Source organism: Musca domestica, unplaced genomic scaffold (assembly GCF_030504385.1).
Source record: "Musca domestica strain aabys unplaced genomic scaffold, Musca_domestica.polishedcontigs.V.1.1 16, whole genome shotgun sequence".
NCBI lineage: Eukaryota > Metazoa > Arthropoda > Insecta > Diptera > Muscidae > Musca > Musca domestica.
Window position 1 is genome coordinate 15,636,055 of NW_026712219.1, and position 18,889 is coordinate 15,654,943.

Consider the following 18,889-nt stretch of genomic DNA (forward strand, 5'->3'; position numbering starts at 1 on the left):
CTTCGTAATCATTTTTTTAAGAGGGTAACTAATTTAAGATTTTTCTTTTTGTTTTTTTTTTACTTTTTTATGTTTATATCATCACTAAGTTGTTACATATCGCAAGTAGATTTTTTTTTTTGTTTGTTTAAATTTATCCGTGATACCAAATGTATTTCTTTTTTTTCATTTGGTTTTCCTTTTCTGCTGCATTTAGATTATGTATATTTTTTACAATTAAAAAAAGATTATTGTTTGTTTATGTTTTTTTTTCTTTAAATACCATTTCTACACAGACAAAAAAATATTCGTAAATATTTTTTTTATTATTAATATTATTAAGTTTTTTTTTTGTATTTAGTAGGAAACATAAATTTGTAGATATGAAAATGTAGCCATACTGTGAGTTAAAATTAAAATGTTAAGCTTAAAATTATATGGAAATATTCTATGTATTATAGTAATAATTCGTTTTATATATTTACAATTTTAATATGTTTCATATAAATTATAATACAGTAGTTCTTATTTATTGTTTTTGTGTGTGTGGGTGTATTTGTAAGTATACGCTTTTTTAACATTTTGTGGGGTTTTTTATGTTTTGCTGGTTTCTTCTGTTTCCGAATAAAAAAAATTTCTTTTGCTATTTGTTAAAATATATTTCTTTTTTTCCAATGTCACCTTTCTACCATTACTAACTATTTTCAATTATTTTTTGTTATTCAATGTAAAATCAGTTTTTGTTTTATTTCTTTTCTGCTGTGAAATATATATATTTTTTTGTTGTTGTTTTGTTTGTTCTATTTTCAGTTTTATTGTGCTGCACTGTTATATTTTGAGTTCATTTTTCGATCATTTGTAAAAATACCAATTTTTTTTTTGTTTGATTTACTAAATTTCCTTTGTAATACACAGATTGGATATAATACAAATTTCTAAACAAATAAGGATAATTGAAATAAAATAAAAACAATAAAAATACCAAATTCAATGTTTGTGTGTTTCAATAATTGAAATTCGGATCAGCTTGATAACGTGAATTGGAACTACTCTCGAAGGATCTGGTACAAGAGATACATGTTGGCGCCACATATTTCAAAACGTATAAATTCAACACAGACAGAGGGGCGAAAGTGTTTTTACGCTAATCGACATAGGATTTTGGGTTTATTTTAATTAAAAGTATGTACCGCTTTACCTAAAAAATTTTCGTATTTTCTCAACTATAAAACCTCTACATTTGTATAGATACGTCTACAAAATATACGCTTTAAAATCTTTAAATAACATTATTGATGCGTCTTGATTTTTTTTTAAATTATCGCTTTAAAAAAATATGTACTTAATGTGTTCTTTTAGATTTTTAAATTGCTTCAGAATTAACAAGGACTGCTTTCAGCATGTACTAATAGAAATTTCTCCAAGCTCTTGTTGTTGTAGATGTGACCACTTGTTGTTGTAGATAAAGGTATACGTTTTCAAACCATACCTATATTTCCTATATCGGGTAAGTGGATCCGGGAAATCAGTTTCCCGGAATTTGGGTAAAAACAATTACCTCTGGAAAAAAACTTCGAAAATATCGAGTTTTTAATAAACTGGAGGTTTTAGCGCTAGTGTTGGAAATGGCTTCAATATTTCCAAATTGTTTTGCTGTTGTTATTTTCATGGTCAAATATCAAATACAAAATGGTTAAAATATCAACATCGACTAAAAAATACAATGTCGTCACAATTTTTTACGGTGACAGATATTCTCTAAAAAAGACTTCACGTCGACTGTTGTATCGACAATGATAATAGCAATCATTCATCGCTATCGACAAAAAACGACAACCTTAATACCGTTATTATCGCCTCGACTTCATTTTGTGACGACGACGACAACAGTAATAGGCCGAATATTTTATTTAACATGGAATTTCTTTTAATTTGGTTTTATCATTAGTAAGTAAAAATGTATTTTTTTTTTAAATCCCGTCAAGTTTTGACTGGCAAATAGTGTAGATTTCAACAAATTAATTCTTATTTATATTTTTTTCCTAGATCTACCATGCGATAAAGAAAACATTTTTAAATAAAAGTATCTGGCTGTAATATTGGAACGAATTTCATTTTAAATTGCAAATGTCAGAGAAATCTTCAAAATGTTATGGGCGTTACACCAAAACGTGAACAATTATCCAGCTACAGGTGTTGGTATCTATTCTGAGTTTCAAATTCCAAAATCATCTATATGCCGTTATATGGGAAACGTGGACTAGTAAGGACGTAGTTCAGACACCGGTGAAACTACAAACACTGGATTTTAAAAAAATCGATAGAAAATGTGGACCCTAGGAAAAAATAGAAGTATATAGACAATGTTAACCACAAAAAGGTAGAACCGATTACAAACTCTAAATACCAATTTTCAAACTTTCATGAAAAAAGTTCGTTATTTTCAATACCACTCATCGTAAATACAGTGCGAAATTTTGTGTCTCATTGGCATAAATAAGTGTAGTCGATGTTTTGTTTTTCTTCTAGAGGTAGCACTTTTTTCAAATTTGGGCGATTTTCAACCTCTTCACAGATTTAAAAGAGCATTTCGAACATTATAGTGATTTTTGAAATATTATCTTTTTGGCAACACTGGTTAAACAGCTCACGCACGTTTCGTGTTTTGTTTCACTGTCGAATATCTTTAGTTTCCTTCTTCTTCCATTTTAAGATCAGCTCATTTTAACATCAACGGGTACGTAAATAAGCAGAATTGTCCAGAAAGTCACTGTTTTGTGCGGTACCTTCAATTTAAATCAAGATTACATGTATCATTTTGAATTTTGTATATTTTATTTTTAAATAAAACTTTATCTTAAAAAACGACTTTTAATGTTGGATTTCCAATAAAAAATTGACATTTTCCAAACAAAATTACCATTTTTCGCCATAGTACCGGTAGTACCCATTAGGAACTCTTAATACGAAATTTTAAATAATTCCAGTGAATAATGTCCCTAAAATCATCAAAATGCCGAATATCGGGAGTACCGTTGTATGGGGGCTAAACGATATAGTGGAGCTATATAGACATTTCTCTTTTAAGGAGGTAAAGTACTTAGAAAGAACTTCTTTCGTGGATTTTCAGACATTTCCTTTGAAAAATTTGGCTACCATTTTTACAACAGATCTTGTGCTGATAGATTCACCAAGTCTGAATGGAATCGGATGTTAATGTCGCGTTTTATGAGCTTAATGGATATTCAAAATGTTGACCCTTTGTGGCGGAGTTACCAGAAGGAATGGTTCGATCTCTACCATCTTCATAACAGATCTTATGTTGATAGAAATATTGAGATGTACCAAGTCTGAATGTAATCGGATGTTAATTTCGCGTTTTATAAGCTTCATGGATATTCAAAATGTTCATCCATTGTGGGGGAGGTACTAGAAGGAGTGGTCGTACCAGACCTTAGATTATTAAAAATATTGTGATGTGTGCAATTTGAAGACAATCGGACTCTTACATGAGATTTTATAAGATTAAAAATTATTAAAAATGGTGACACTGTGTGGTGAGTGGAGTGGACCGATATTGTCCATTTTCTCACCTGATGCAAATATGGGCAAAATATGCAAATATAGGATTTAAAAAGTTGGAACCAAATCGGATTATCCTTTCTCTTTCTGTGCAGCAAAATAATTTGTTACCAGAAGGAATGGACAAATATTACCCATCAATCCTAGTTTGATAACAATAATACGATGTACCAAGTTTTGACCAAATCGGATACTCCCGACGGACATCGACGTTGACTCCAAATGTCCCGAAACGGATTTGGTCCAAAGAGACCTAGGGTCTAAAACCCTTATTTCGATGAGGCACGTTTTGGCCGCATCAAATGATACATACTGTCTGTAGCCATATGGCTGAGGGTATAATGGACAAATTTAGCTTTTGCCGAAATGCACTTAAATTTTTCTTATAATTTTACTGAACTACAAACAATCTGGGATGCGCAAAAGGCCAAGGCGATTTAATAATATTTCGGGTAGTAAAGGTTTTTCAATACTCTGACTAAACTTTTATGGGGCCTTTATATAGCCCTAACTGAAGTAAAGGGGACCCCAATTTTAAATATAGAGCCTTGACATATTTATTACGTTTTAGACATATTTGTTATTTGTTACCTTTTAGACATATTTGTGACTACTGCCGGCATTTGAAAAGAAAAATGCTGTTCTCCTTTCCAATTAAACGTGGAGACAAAATTCCCAGTTTTGCTTCTTTCTTCTTCCCAAATAGGCTGGATCAATGCAATATATGTTTCTTTTCCAAACTTTTGAATTTTCAATTTGTATTGAAAATACTTTTAATAATATTTCTTCATAAGCGTTGAAGAGCTTTTGGTAATATTCTTCGTATTTCATTTGAAACTTCACACTAGGAAATATTTTGAATTACAAGCTACAAGTTAAAGCGCCTTTATATCTGTCAAAAAATTGTCAAAGAAATAAACCCAAATAAACCTATTAAACGCCAAATATGTTTATATTTAGACACTCAATGTGAATTGAAAAAAACATTGTTCTGTTTTTGTTTTAAAATATGTGTATTATATTTATAAAAGTAGGATTTTATATTAACATTTAAATTTGTTTAAAACTTATAAATAACTAAATAAAAAAACGATACAAAAGTATTTATTTATATATAGTTTTGAAGATGTATCGAGTAGAGCATTCATTTTTAAAGAAAAAAAAATATAAAATAGAGAAGGAAAATAAATTAAATAAAAACATACATTACCGAAACAATACAATTAATGATTTTTTTGTTTTCGAAAAGGAATTCATTTGAGAGGGCGAGAGAGACAAGCTGCCAGGAAAAGTTAAAATTAATTGGTGATATATTTATATACTTTTAATGTATAGTTAATTATATATAATTTTGTTTTAATGTTTGTGAATCTTACAACTTAAATACTGGTACTGTATGTATAGTAAAAATGGTTGTAGTTATTTGTTTGTTTCTGTGTTTTTTGTTTGTTATAGCAATAATGATAATAACTATAGGTAATAATGCAACTATATATAATATTTAATTTTTTCATATATATATTTATATATAAATATATATGTATGGGTGTATATACTGTGTGTGTTTTGATGTGCTCTTATGATGCATTGTTTTGTGTTTTCGTTTTTTGTATTTTTCGTATATGCTTTTCATTTGTTTGTGTTTTGGGCTTTAAAAAATAATATTTATTTTGTGTTTTTTTTTTTGTTTTTCATTTTTCTTATTTGATACACATTTTTGTTGTTGTTCATTGTTTTTGTTTTGTTATCTTTTTTAATTTTTAAGAATGTAAGTTTTTTGTGTGTGTGTTTTTGTTTCTTTGTGTAACTAAAACCTAAGTACAACAAATACAAATATTTATAAATTACAAAGTACATTTCCTTATTTATTAGGTTTTCGATTTTATTTTGCATTTTTTTAATTGGGATTACTTGTTTACTTTATTATATACTTTCTTTATAATACGATTTTTGTTCTGTTATTTCTTTTGTTCTTCTATTACAATAAGCCTTTCCTTTTTAAAGAAAAACTAATTGTTTTTCATTCATTGTTTTATATTTTATGTTTTTTTTTTTTTGTTTTTAATATATCTAATATGTAAAAAAAGAAAATACTGTTTAGTTAGTTTATTTTTTTTAAATATTTTACTTTTGCGAAAAAATACAAAAAAAATTAATACAAAATAGTTGTGTAGTAGGTTAATGTAAAATAAATTCTTAAAATGACAAACTTAAAACAAAATAATTTAAGTTAAAATATATTAAAATACATATATATTTTGCTTTTGTTGTTGTTGTTGTTGCAATGAGTATACTTTTTTTTAAACTGAAACAAAATTTCAGTGTAGATATATTTTTTTAAATTTGTGTTGAAAATGTATGAAAAATAATTGAAAATGCGTTTTGTTCTTTTATATTCATTTGCTGGCGATTTTGTACGCTGGGATATAAAAAAATTACAATTATTAAAGAAAAAGAGGAAACTTTGAAGCTTTCCCATATTATTTTTAAAACAAATGCTAAATGCTGTGAGGAACAAAACAAAGATAGAGAAAAGTAGGAAATTTTGAAATATTTTTCGGTGCGAAGAATGTAAAACATTTGGTTGCTCCTTAATTTATTGATTCCATTCGGCCCAAGGAAACCCGAAGCAATCTGTACTGGACACATGCAAGATAATTTGTTCAAATTTAGGTATTATAGCTATATTTTAGATTTTATTCCTCAAGATATGTTAAAGTTCATAGACCATACATAATCGAAGGTCGTTACTAGACCCCGGTTGTGTCATCGACTTGAAACTACTCAAGTTCTTCTCGACAATTGAATGTCATTTTAACCCATATTTTTACAAAAAACGTCGAGTATATTTGAATTGCACAGAAAATTTGTAATTTTATGAGTATATCTATATACCAACTAAAAATTGGGTCTATATTTTTCTGAGCTAAATTTAAATTGACATTAAATAAATTGTATATTAAAATGTTGTCTTTAATTTGAGGAATAGTGGGTTGGTTCAGGATATGTAAAATAATTTTAAAACCCAAAGGAAATGATAATATAAGGATGTTCTGGATTGTCAAAAATAGAGATATAAAAAATGAAGTTAAACTCATTTACGGACGGTCTGACAAAACCACTTAATTTTGTTGAAAATTTGAGAAAATTAAACGAAAAAAAGAGTGGACAATGCTTTGAATATTTTTTGCAATATTTTAATATTTTCTTTGCAAACTATAAATTTTAAGTCTTTCCCAAGAAGAATTTTTGACCATATTCTAAAGATCTTCTGTTTTTTTATAATCTGGTCGCACAAGGAAGAACATCTACATTTCGAAAATTTTAAGAAGTCGAAAATTTTTTCACCATGGAGATTATTTCTCATACATCAAGAGTAAAGACGAAGTTGAACTCATTGATCGTCGATGGATACAAAATCATCTAATTTTATATTTTTGGCTCTATGAAGAGAAAGACACTCTAGCCTTTTAAGACAAAAACTCCTATCCTTCTGGTATTCCATGAGACCTTAGACGTTTTTTTAAAGAGGGTCTAGTCTTTTAAGACAAAAACTTCTGTCCTCTGGGATTCAATGAGACCGTAGAATTTTTTTAAGAAGTTCTTCTGGTCATTTACGACCAGTCTTTGAGATAACATTCCGATCGTTTATGAAAAGACCTTCTGACTATCCAAGGGATGGGCACTTTGATATTTTAAACTAAGTGAGTTTGAAATTATGTTAAAATATCTTTTGTTTTTTTTAAAAGAAATTATGAGAAGATTCTATTGTCTTAGAAGACAAGTACTTCTGTTCTTTCTTTTGAAGTATCTTCTGGCATTCGATAACAATCTAAACTTTTCTAAGTAGTTCTTCTGGTCTTTTACAAACATTCTTTGAGATAATATTCTGTTATTAATAAAAATACCTTCTGCCTTTATCATTGGGATGGAAATTCCTCCGGCCTTTTATGATACGTGACTTTATTTTGCTCTTTTGCGAGAAACTACAAGAAGACCATCTTGCCTTCTACGACAAGAACTTCTGTCCTTCTTTTTCAAATTTTTCATGAGACCCTAGATTTTTCTGAAAAGTTATTCTGGTCATTTACGAGATAATACTACGGTCGTTAATCTTCCTTCTATAAAACGACGTTCTGATTTTATGAAAATGCATTTTGGTCTTCCTGAGATTATCTTCTGATTCTGCTAGTCTCTTCTCGAAAAGGCCATCTGGTCGTCATATAAAACACCAAATTACAGACATATTGTAGATAAATTCAATGAGAAGGACTTAAGTATTTGGCTCTGGTCTTTTAATTGGAGAAAATTCAATGATAGGATTGAAAACCAACATTACCGTAGAACATCAACATTTATAGGATTTGTTGAATAAAAATCGTTATTCACAATTGGTTGTTGGAATCATAGAAGTGAGAAAATAAACGGTTATGTTTGGATATTTCTTTATCCTCTTCATCAAAGCGATATGGTTCCAAAAAACTTCACTGTTCCCATGCTCAAGCGGTGTAAATGTTTTCTGCAATTCAATTTCTTTAGAATTGTTTAAATGATGCGTTCAGAATTAAACTGCAATTAATATTCCTAAAAATCTTAAAAATTTAATTAACATCGGGTTTTACAAAATTTTTGATTTGGCATCTTTTTAGATGTCTATTCCTCATTAAAGTCATTTTAATGTTTGCTGTAATGGCAAAGAGCATTGGAAACCGGACTTCTGACCTTTTTGGATTGGAATATAAAACATGATAATAATGTGTCATTTTTTAATAATAAAATAGTTTGAGATTAGTATTTTTAAATTGTTTTTAAGAAATGCCATATAAAATTTTATATTATTAAAAGTGCAACCAAATCGTTTAACATTTCTATAAATTACATTCAAAGAAAAATAAAAAAATACAAATTTAGAAGAAAAAATCGTCATGTTTACATTTTTAAATCAAAAACTGATTTCGAGACTATCAATTTTCAAACACGTTTTAGCAATGAAAATTTACATAGACCTACGCTCTATTTCAAAGCTATTATGATAAAAATGTTTTGCCCAAATTTTTCCATTTTTCCGTTAAAATCCAAATGTTAATAGTTGTTTTAGCTGTTTCTAAATGTATTTGGTGTGGATGTGTGTAGTAGGTGGAGATGATGTGAGACATAATCCGTTTTTTGTAAATACATTTCATTTCAAGCATTTGTTTTGGTTTTTTCATTTTCTTTTTAATAATACATATTTTGAATTATTAATCTTTAAAAATTTGTTACCGGGAAGAGATTTTTTCGGTTGTGTGTCAGTGTTTGTGGTGTGAGATTATCATTTTATTATTTATTTTTTTCTTAATTTGCTTTCACTTGTTTTGTTAATTTCCTTTTTTTAATATTTACTTTTATGTCACTATATATATAGAATTATATGATAAATTAATTTACTTATCTGTGTATGTGTGTTGAATTTTGTTGTTGTTCTTGTAAACAAAAAGAGATAAAATGTTTCACATTTCATTGTTACATTACTATATTATTATTATTGTGTGGTATTCCTCTGTTTTTTTTTCAGCTTCATCATTTCCATCATTAAGTTATTGTTGTCCTTATTCACTATTATATTTGAGTTGCTGTTGTTGTTGTGGCTGTTGCGTCTGCTGTGTTGCGGTGACAGCTGCTGCGGCTCCTGTCATTGGTGTATGTTGTTGCAATTGATATCATGAATGTTTGTCTGTCAACTCAGCCCAACGCATTTCAAAGAATTTACGCATACCATGACCAGCTTTACCCACTGGTGAATCGTCCTCATTGAACATTTCACAATTATCGAATATTTGCCGCACATCAACGCAGAAATCTTCACGACTTTTGTAACTGCAAAATAATGGGAGGAAATAAGGTAAAGAATTAGAAATATATAATTATAAATTAGAGGTCTTAGACTTGTTAGTCATTGGTCTAGTGAACCGAACTGTCTTTAGGCCTTCTGGCCCATCACTTACCTTAATTCTTGTAGTCTTTTCTTTATAGTTGACAAATCCATAGGATTTTTAATGATTTTACGATAAGTAGGAAATTGTTTGGTATTTACTGGCAATAAAAATGGCCATGAATCTTCATGGAGCTGTAAAAAATGAAGGAAAAAATCAAATTAATTTATAAAAAAGCAAAAAAAAACTAATAATAATTTGCACATTTCCCAAAAAAGGCGGTATCGTCATGATGGAATCTACACAAGAATATAGACCGATATGCGCCGTTTTCAATATCAATAAAGTAAATATATCAAAAATCCTTTCAAATATTCCCACAGAAAGTGCCAAGTTAATTTGTATTCGTGTAGGAATAGTTGTTTGAACCTAGTTTCTGACCCACTGAGTATTGCAGAAAAAAACTCAATTTTTGATAATAAAACAAGTGAAAAAAACTATAAGTTTGGCCGGGCCAAACTTTGAATACCCTCCCCCATTTGGAAAGAATTTGGCAATTTTCAAAAAAATAAAATCCGTTAAAAATATGCTGTTAGAAAGGTTATCATATTACGGTCTATACGACGACGTGGACCTACACAGGCAACTTTTGTCAAGTTATCTATCATAAGATAGATAACTTGAAAAAAAAATTGATGAATAATGTACCTAAAATCATCAAAATAATGAATATCGGGAGGTACCATTATATGGGGGCTATACCAAAACGTAGGCAATTTTCTGTCATAGGCTGTCTCCATTACGAACTTCAAATACCAATTTTGAAACAATTCCGGTCAATAATGTCGCTAAAATCATCAAAATAGCGAATATCGAGAGGTACTCTTATATGGGGGCTATACGAAGACGTGGACCTGCACAGACGGTTTTCTGTCTTAGACTGAAGTATCCATCACGAACTTCAAATACCAAATTTTAAACAATTCAGGTCAATAATGTCGCTAAAATCATCAAAATACCGAATATCGAGAGGTACTCTTATATGGGGGCTATACGAAGGCGTGAACCTGCACGGACAATTTTCTGTCATAGGCTGTAGTATCCATTACGAACTTCAAATACCAAATTTGAAACATATCCGGTGAATAATGCCGTTTAGATCACCAAAATACCGAAAGAGGGAGGTACTATTATATGGGGGCTATACCAAAACGTGTCCCATTTAAATACCAAAGGTACGGCAGACAAAATATACATTTGATTAAAAATTTCATTCGGAGGCTAGAGTGATTTCCATATACGGGCAGACGGAGGAACATGGCTAAATCGACATAGAATTTTATGCTGATCAAGAATATATGTACTTTGTGGGGTCTAAAATGTATATATCGGGGTGTTACAAACAGAATGACAAACTTAATATACCCTCCATACTATTATGAAAAAATACAGTCCTATCCCAAGGAGTCATTGTTTTTTTTTATACTATACAACCTAAATATTTTTTCCCAGTTTCTGGTTCTGATAAAACTTTGAAAGTTATAATCATTAATCGACAACGGATTGAAGATTTTAGGGAATAAAATGAGAAAAGAATACTTGCAGACAATTTTAGAAATTTATTTTGGAATTATTATTTTGATACACCAACAAATTTTTTTGGAAATCCCTAATAAACTCCTCGAAAGATTTTCTGGTTCGAAATTTATAAAACGAATAAATTAAAGAAGATTGTCGCATTTTCTACGGAGAGAATATCTTTATTGTATTCTGTAATAAAATAACATCCTATATGGAAAACTTCTGTTCAGCTATTAGAAGATATTCTGAACTTCTGTGAAAACCAGAAGACCTTTTTTAAGAAAAACTATTAGCCTTTCGGAAAAATTATACTCGCATAGTGCCAAGTTATCTTGAATCGTTGCTTGAACCTTGATTAAATTAGAATTGGCAGTTTCCTCCCCACTAAGAACCCGAAGAGAAAAATAGGAATGGTTTTGATTGAGTCGAAAGGATGTCTAAAATCTTCAACAAAACTAACATCAATTGGTGAATTGGGACTTTACCTATTGGATACATTTTGCAAAGACGGTTTTTAGTCATAAGGACATCAGTACTGCTAATGTAACAAAGCGTGGATGTTCATTGTCTGCACTCTGCAAGAAGAAATGGGAAACACACAGAGAACTTAAGAGATCTCAAGATTTTTATTGAATCGAAAGTCCGACAAAATACTACGAAATACTTAAAATCCGTTGGTACTTTGGAATTTTGCCTGTTGCTTATAATAACAAAGGTGTTATTTTTAAAATATCTCCTGGGGAGAATATCCCAGACAAAAAACAAGGGAACTGATGGGAATTGGTTTTAGAAATCTTTCCAATATAAAAGATCTTCTAGAGCTCTTTCATATATATCAGACATCATCCTAGACGGCATTCTTAAAATCCTCTCTCCATAAAATATTTTCTATTGCTCGTCCAGAGTTCTTCCTTTCTTAGTAAGCTTTCAAGGAAGTACTATAATTATAATTTAAATGGCCTGACTAGCAATTGGTAATATTCAAGTATGTATTCTTTTTCAATGTCTTCCCCAAATCATAAAGAACAAATCAAACGAAAAACTTACCTCCATTTCCCCCAAAACAGTCTTACACACGGCCAACTCCTTCATTAGTTTCTTGGTGGCATGTTTTTCTTTCTTCTCTTGTTTCATTTTCTCCTTAGCCTCCTGTACGGCATGAATGTTTAGGGGTGGTGGTGGACCCAATGCTGTCGTTGTGCTATTTCCACCGCCACCCACAATGGGTGGTGTTAGAGCAGCTGCAGCCGGCGATGTGGCCGGGGCTGGTGGAGCATTTAGTTGCGGTGAATGTTGCTGAAATTGCTGTTGCAAGGGTGTATTGAAATGCATTGACTGCTGCTGGCCTTGTTGGGTGGGTGTTGAGGAACGCGGTGATGTTAGGGAATGTTGTGGTGATGTTGTTGAACACATTAACGATGATGTCGAAGAAGATGTTGCCGACGCCGCTGTTGTCATTGATGTGGGCAGAGTTGCTGTCGATAAAACTGGCATATTTATGGAAATTGGTAATTGGCTGGGTATTATGGGCATTGGTTGATTGCTAACCGGTGGCATTTGTAGAGGGGTGGTGGAACCACTAGCCACCAAGCCCATGGAGGATGGTGGTGGGGGTTGTATGAGAGATGTACCCACAACCGTTGAATTCATTGAATATGGTGGTAAATGATTGTTTGTTTGATTTACACCCACCATGCCAGGTGTTGCGGCCAAATTGGCAAACAGAGAGGGAGACATGGCCTGAGGCTGGGGCGGCAGCAAAGACGATGTTGGCATACTATTAAACAGTTGTTGTTGCTGCTGCTGTTGCTGCGAAGGCATTGTCATGGGCATTGACATGGGAATTTGTGGTGTTGTGGGATTTTGTACAGCTGCCATGGCTGCTGACAGGTTGCCACCAATCAATTGCTGATGTTGGGCCGATAAGAGCAGACCATGATTAACGGCCGGTGTGTTGACATTAGAGCTGGCAATACCACCGCCGCCATCCATGCTGCTGTTATCGTTGTATTCATTGTTCGCGGCATTGTTGGCGTTGATCATATTGTGCGGACTTAATGCACCTTGACGATTGCTAACTTGATTTTGGAAGCGCGTTGTATCTATGGAATTGTTGTGATGATCATCAAAGGAGGTGGAAGCCACTGAATGGGCGGGACTAGAAAATTTAAAGAGAATACAATACAAAATTCCATGGACAGACATTTGGTTCGGCAAGTATTTCCTTACCTTAATGGTGGCGGCAAGGAAGTCATTGATTCGTCGTGTGACGAGTTGTGCAAGTTATGATGATCGGCCGAGGTGTTTAATTGTTCACAACTGGACGATGTATTGTGATGTTTGTCTTTGCGTTTGGACAGCGAGGTGGATGATGAGTCGCGGTCACGGCGAGGTTTGCTGCTAGAGGAACGTTTTTTCGGTGGTGGTGCCTTTGAAACGCAGCCATGACAATACCATTTGCCACGAGGCACTTTCAACAGTGGGGGAATGTAACAATCGGCATGGTAAGCACGCGGACACAAATCACAATAGATCATCTTGCCAACGGGCGGCAGGCGATGGCCACCACAGACAATGCATTTACGTTCGTTGGTGGCCTTGTTGACGCACTCAAAGCAATACCTTGAAGAAGAAAGCGGGAAAAAAGAAGGGAAAATTAGAACGTCATTCGCTAAATATGTTTTGGATAAATGGAAATAAAAAATACAATTTTGAAATTTTAGTGTTGGATTGGTGCTTTCTTGAGAGGGGGTGGATATGACAACATGTTTTCTTAGTGATGGGTGGTGGAAGAGGTCATTAAAAGAAATGGTAGCAGCGCACAAGTATTAACAAGAAACTGAGACGGACAATAAGTTAAAAAAAACGCTTTCAAAATTTTTTAGATGATTATGAGATGACCAAAATCAAAATCAACTCATGTTGTTACGAGTTTTTTTGTTGCGTTTCAAAAGAATTGCTGCTTCATCATCTATCTAACCAACCAACCAAAAAACTTCAGACCAGAAAATTAAATTCCAAAATAAAATATTAAAATTTTCGATTTTGTTAAAAAAAATACTTACCAATCACCCTCGGGGATATTTTCCATTTTCGGTTTGAAACAATACGTGTGATAACCTTTATCACAGCCATCACACAGCAATAGCTTATCCTCATTCTCGCCAGATGTGCAGAACTGGCAATTCTGTAAGGAATTCGAATAGGTGGAAGAGTTTGTAGATGTGGTTCTTTTACGGCTTCTACCTAATTTTTTAGTATTTGTTGTTGTTTTTGTGTTGGATTTCGATAGACTTGAAAGGGGGGAATTATGGGAATCGGAATCGTTTGTGTGTATTGTGGTTTTGGTGGTGTTGGTGATATTTTGGGACTTGGGATTTGTTGTTTTTGGTGAACATGTTTTGGCTGTTAAATTTTTGGAATTCTTTTTTGAAGCTTTTTTGGAGGGGGTTTCTTTAAGAAAATGACTAGAATCATGAGATGATAGGGATTCATCACAATCATCATCATCATCGTCGCTTGGGATTGGTGCGGGAATTGATGACGAGGATTTGACATCTTCCTGCTGGCCATGGTGGGTGGATGGGACAAGGGGAATGGGGGAAGAGGAATTGGAGGTTGTTGTTGTTGTTGTTGTTGTTGTAGCAGTAGTACATGTGTGTGTTTGTGTTCTGCTAATCTGGTTCCAGCTCCAGGTTTAGAAATTCGGCTACTTTAACGGGCTGTAGCCAGAGATCCTCTGGAGTGAGTTGGGTAGGTTTGGCTGAGCAATTAAAAAGGTGTAGCGTATTGTGCGGGCCTGTATCACACGCCGGGCAGGCGTCACGCACATCTTCATCAATTCGTGCCCAATACGAATTGAGGCGACTACACCATCCTGAACGTAATTGCGCCAAAACTACCCTGGTTTGTCTAGGCAGCTGACGTTCTTCGGCTGCAATGGATGGGGGGTGGACTCCGAGGACGGCATTCACTTTGTAACTGCTAATAGCATCCGCGACTGCATCGGTGTGAATGCCACTCAGACCTGCCTGATAGGCTTCTTGATCTAGAGGCTCTCTCTTGTAGCGCTGGACCTCCCTCTCTAGATCATGTATGTCCTTCCTGACACGCCTGGGTGGGGGAGAGTTATCCACCATGTGATGGTTGGGATGGCTCTCACGGTAACACCCAAGCAGGTACTGCAACGAAAGCATATGATTATGCTGACGTAAGGGAAGGACTTTCGCCTCCTCATGTAGATGGTCCACTGGTGTCATGAGGAGGCACCCTGTCGCAGTTCTCAGGGCAGCGTTCTGGCAGGTCTGGATATTCTTCCACTGCGTAGCACTAGTATTCGCAGACCACACTGGAGCCGCATAGTTGACCACAGACCGACCTATCGCGTTATAAGAGGTCAACAAGGTTTCTTTGTCCGCACCCCAAGAGCTGCCGGCTAGCGCCTTGAGGACCTTGTTCCTACTTTTCATCTTGTCGCAGATAGCTGTGGCTTGCGCGGACGACTTGAACATGCTGTCGAACGTTACCCCAAGAATCTTGGGGTAGTTCGTGGTCGGTATTAAATTCCCCTCGACCTGAACATTCAGCTGTGTTCTCATCTCCGCAGACCATGTGGTAAAGAGTGTGGCCGTTGATTTCGTGGCGGATATTTTCATATTCCTCGCGTGGAAGTATGCGGCAAGCTCCGCGAGATAGGGGTTCAACCTTTCGCATATGTCATCGACCACTGGACCCGACGCCATGATCGTACAATCATCCGCATACGTTACGATCTCAATGCCGTCTGGAGGGCGAGGAATTCCGGAAAGGTAGAGGTTAAACAGTTCCGGAGATATCACCCCACCTTGGGGAACTCCCTGTTTCACTCTACGGGCTTTGGACTTCTTGTTCCGGAATTCCACGTACGACTGGCGTCCACACATATAGTTGATTATCCAACGTTTCAAACTTGGCCGGAGGGTAGTTCTCTGTACGTCCTCAAACAGTGTGGCATGATTGACCGTATCAAATGCCTTTGATAGGTCAAGGGCTACCAACACTGTTCTGTCACACGGCCTGTTCTGGTTTAGTCCTCTACTAATATGTGTGGAAATGGCGTGTAATGCTGTTGTGGTACTATGTTGTGGACGGAATCCATGCTGGTGGTTGGCAACTGCATAGCTTCCTCTAATGCTGGGGAGGAGTAAAGCCTCAAGAGTCTTTGCTACTGGCGACAAAAGCGAAATCGGCCTGTACGATTCGCCTTTACTGGCATCCTTGCCTGGCTTCAGTAGCGGGACCACCCGGCCCATTTTCCAGGTTTCGGGCACTATGTAGGTGGCTAGCGACAAATTGAGAACTTTTGTTAAGTACTCGACTCCCGGCGTATCCAGCTGCTTCAACATTACCATTGAGATTCCGTCCGGGCCCAACGCTTTGGATGACTTAGCGTTACGGATGACATTTGCAACATCACCCATCGTAAACTGTGGTGGTTCCTCCTCGGCGGGAAGAGATCTGATACGACGTAGTACTCTTCGCTTCGCCCTATCACTCTCGGGGTGCTCGACAAATTGTCGGTTAAAATATTCCGCGCACCTCTTCGGATCAGTCACCGTTACGTCGTTAAAAGTGACTGAGGTCCTATCATCCTTTTTTCCAGGGTTCGAGAGCGACTTAACCGTTACCCACAGCTTACTCATATCGGTTCCAATGTTGCAGCACTTCAGATGGTCTAGCCACTTTTTCCTCTTATGCTCCTGCACCAACCGGTTGACTTCCACTGTCAAATCACTGATTCTAGGATCAGTAGGGTTGGTACGACGGAGATCATCACGCTCGTTTGCTAATCCCGCTGCCTCTGCTGGGAAGTTTGGTCTTATCTCGGGTATTCGACCAGCAGGTATATAGCGAGCGGCTGCAGCTCTGATGATGTTTCGGAAAATCCTTTCTGCTACCCGAACATCAGAAGGGTTGGGCAGTTCTCTGAAGCGGCGGTTGGTGAATTCTCTGAACTCTGGCCAGTGAGCTTTCCCATGGTTAAGGAAAGTGCGGCGTTCAGAGGTTATGAAATCGGGCGACCTGCTTATGGAGACGATTATCGGGAGATGGTCTGAGCCAAGAGAAATGACGGGTTGCCAAGTCACGTCATTTATCAGACCGGGTGACACTATGGTTAAATCTGGCGAACTGTGACACTCTCCTCTTATTCGGGTGGGGGCATCCTCGTTAACCGTGCAGAATGTGGAGCAGTCAATCTGCTCTGCCAGCGCTGATCCCCTCTGGTCATTACCTAGGACGGAATGCCACAACTCATGGTGGGCATTAAAATCCCCTAGTACCAGGCGGTTATTGCCTACCAATAATGGGCTAATATCAGGCAAATAACGTGGTTCACAGCTATTAATCGGCGGGATATACACATTAAGCACCTCTACCTCGGCAGTTCCACACTTGACTGCTACCCCCATACATTCCATGTATGGGTCACTAGAGACTAGCTCAAGCGAGATAGGTCTGTACTGAACAGAATGGTGTAACAGGAACGCTAATCCCCCACCTCCACTTCTGGTGCGATCCTTCCTTAGTACGTTGTAACCATAACAACGTTGTAGGCTGCAATTTTCATTCAGCTTGGTTTCCTGCACCGCTGCGATCTTAATATTCCTCCGACTCATAAATTCCACTATCTCATCTATTTTGCCTCGAAGTCCGTTGCAATTGAATTGCAAGAATGATGCACAATCCGGAGTTGGAACAGCAACATGTGGCGTTAGGTGCTGCGGTGTTGGTTGCTGTTCTGGAGACTGCGGTGGAGTGCCATACTCCGACGACGTCTCTGACGAGGACGACGAAGAAGAGGACTCGCTGGGGACTACGTTACTGCAGCAAGTCGCAACATAATCCCTTTCGCTGTAGTCTCGCAAACGCCTTAATCCGGAACAGTTCTTGAAGTGCACCCACTCTCTGCATCCATTACATCGCACCGAGACAGATCTGTGGTGGATGACGTTCTGACAAACCGAGCAGAACCAAGGTCCGGGGTTTTCCTCAATCCCGGCACGGACCAATAAAATCCGGAGCAAGCATTCCGGGATATGCTGCTCCCAATGCAGAAAAATAAACAAACACAAACATGTACATACTGGGTTGGCAGCCGCTGGCCGAAACAGGAAACTTGTTGTTTCGGGTCAATCCGGTATCGTAGAACCCGCTGCCGTGGGATTGGTTGTTGTTGTCGAACTGGCTGCCTTTAAGGCATTTTTGAAACGTTGTTTGGGAGTTTGGTAGGTCAGATTGATTTTGATTGTTGTTGCTGTTGTTGTTTCACACACTCTCAACGACGCACTGTCCTCAGTTGTGGTACGGGAAGCATCATTTGAACTCTCCTCATTTGCCATTGTTGTGGCGCTGGACGACTGAGCTGGATTCTCAAACAATGCTTTGATATTGAGACTACTGTTGGCATCTTCCACATTTTCTTGATCTTTGTTTTTCGACTTCTTTTTCTTGGAATGTTTGTGTTTGTGCTGCTTGCCAACATTTTCATCATCGTGTTTGTGGGAGTTTTTCTTGGCTTTGGATTTCTTTTCCTTCTTAGATTTCTTGGATGATTTTTCATGCTTCTTCACTTCCTCTTTCTTTTTTTTTTTTTTTTGTGGGTGGGATGAACGAAATGCAGCATATCATTGGCAATCACAATGGATAAAGGTGTTGGTGGTAGAGTAGTGGTGATGGTGGTGGTTATGGTTTGACGGTTTTGGTTTTTTTTATTGAGGTGATGAAGAAGAACGAATAAGCCAAAATGTAAACAATCAACAACAACATTTTTGTTTTGGATTTTTGTTGTAAGGATA

At 35.7% G+C, this 18,889-nt stretch overlaps 1 protein-coding gene across 8 annotated transcripts in view; it reads right to left on the minus strand.

Annotated features, from left to right (window-relative positions):
• Window positions 1-566: 566 nt before the first annotated feature.
• Window positions 567-18,889, minus strand: part of LOC101892503 (uncharacterized) — a 247,949-nt gene continuing 229,626 nt past the window's right edge. For 6 of the 8 annotated variants that reach the window (XM_059120165.1, XM_059120166.1, XM_059120164.1 and 3 more), the window contains 5 exons: window positions 14,120-14,241; window positions 13,284-13,676; window positions 12,102-13,212; window positions 9,546-9,667; window positions 567-9,417 (listed from right to left, as the gene is read on the minus strand). In XM_059120165.1, coding sequence (XP_058976148.1) covers window positions 9,261-9,417; window positions 9,546-9,667; window positions 12,102-13,212; window positions 13,284-13,676; window positions 14,120-14,241 — 1,905 coding nt within the window. In that variant the 3' untranslated portion in view covers window positions 567-9,260. Of the gene's footprint in view, window positions 9,418-9,545; window positions 9,668-12,101; window positions 13,213-13,283; window positions 13,677-14,119; window positions 14,242-17,550; window positions 18,674-18,889 lie in introns of those variants that run through there. The other 2 variants (XM_059120168.1, XM_059120167.1) reach the window with 2 other exon arrangements.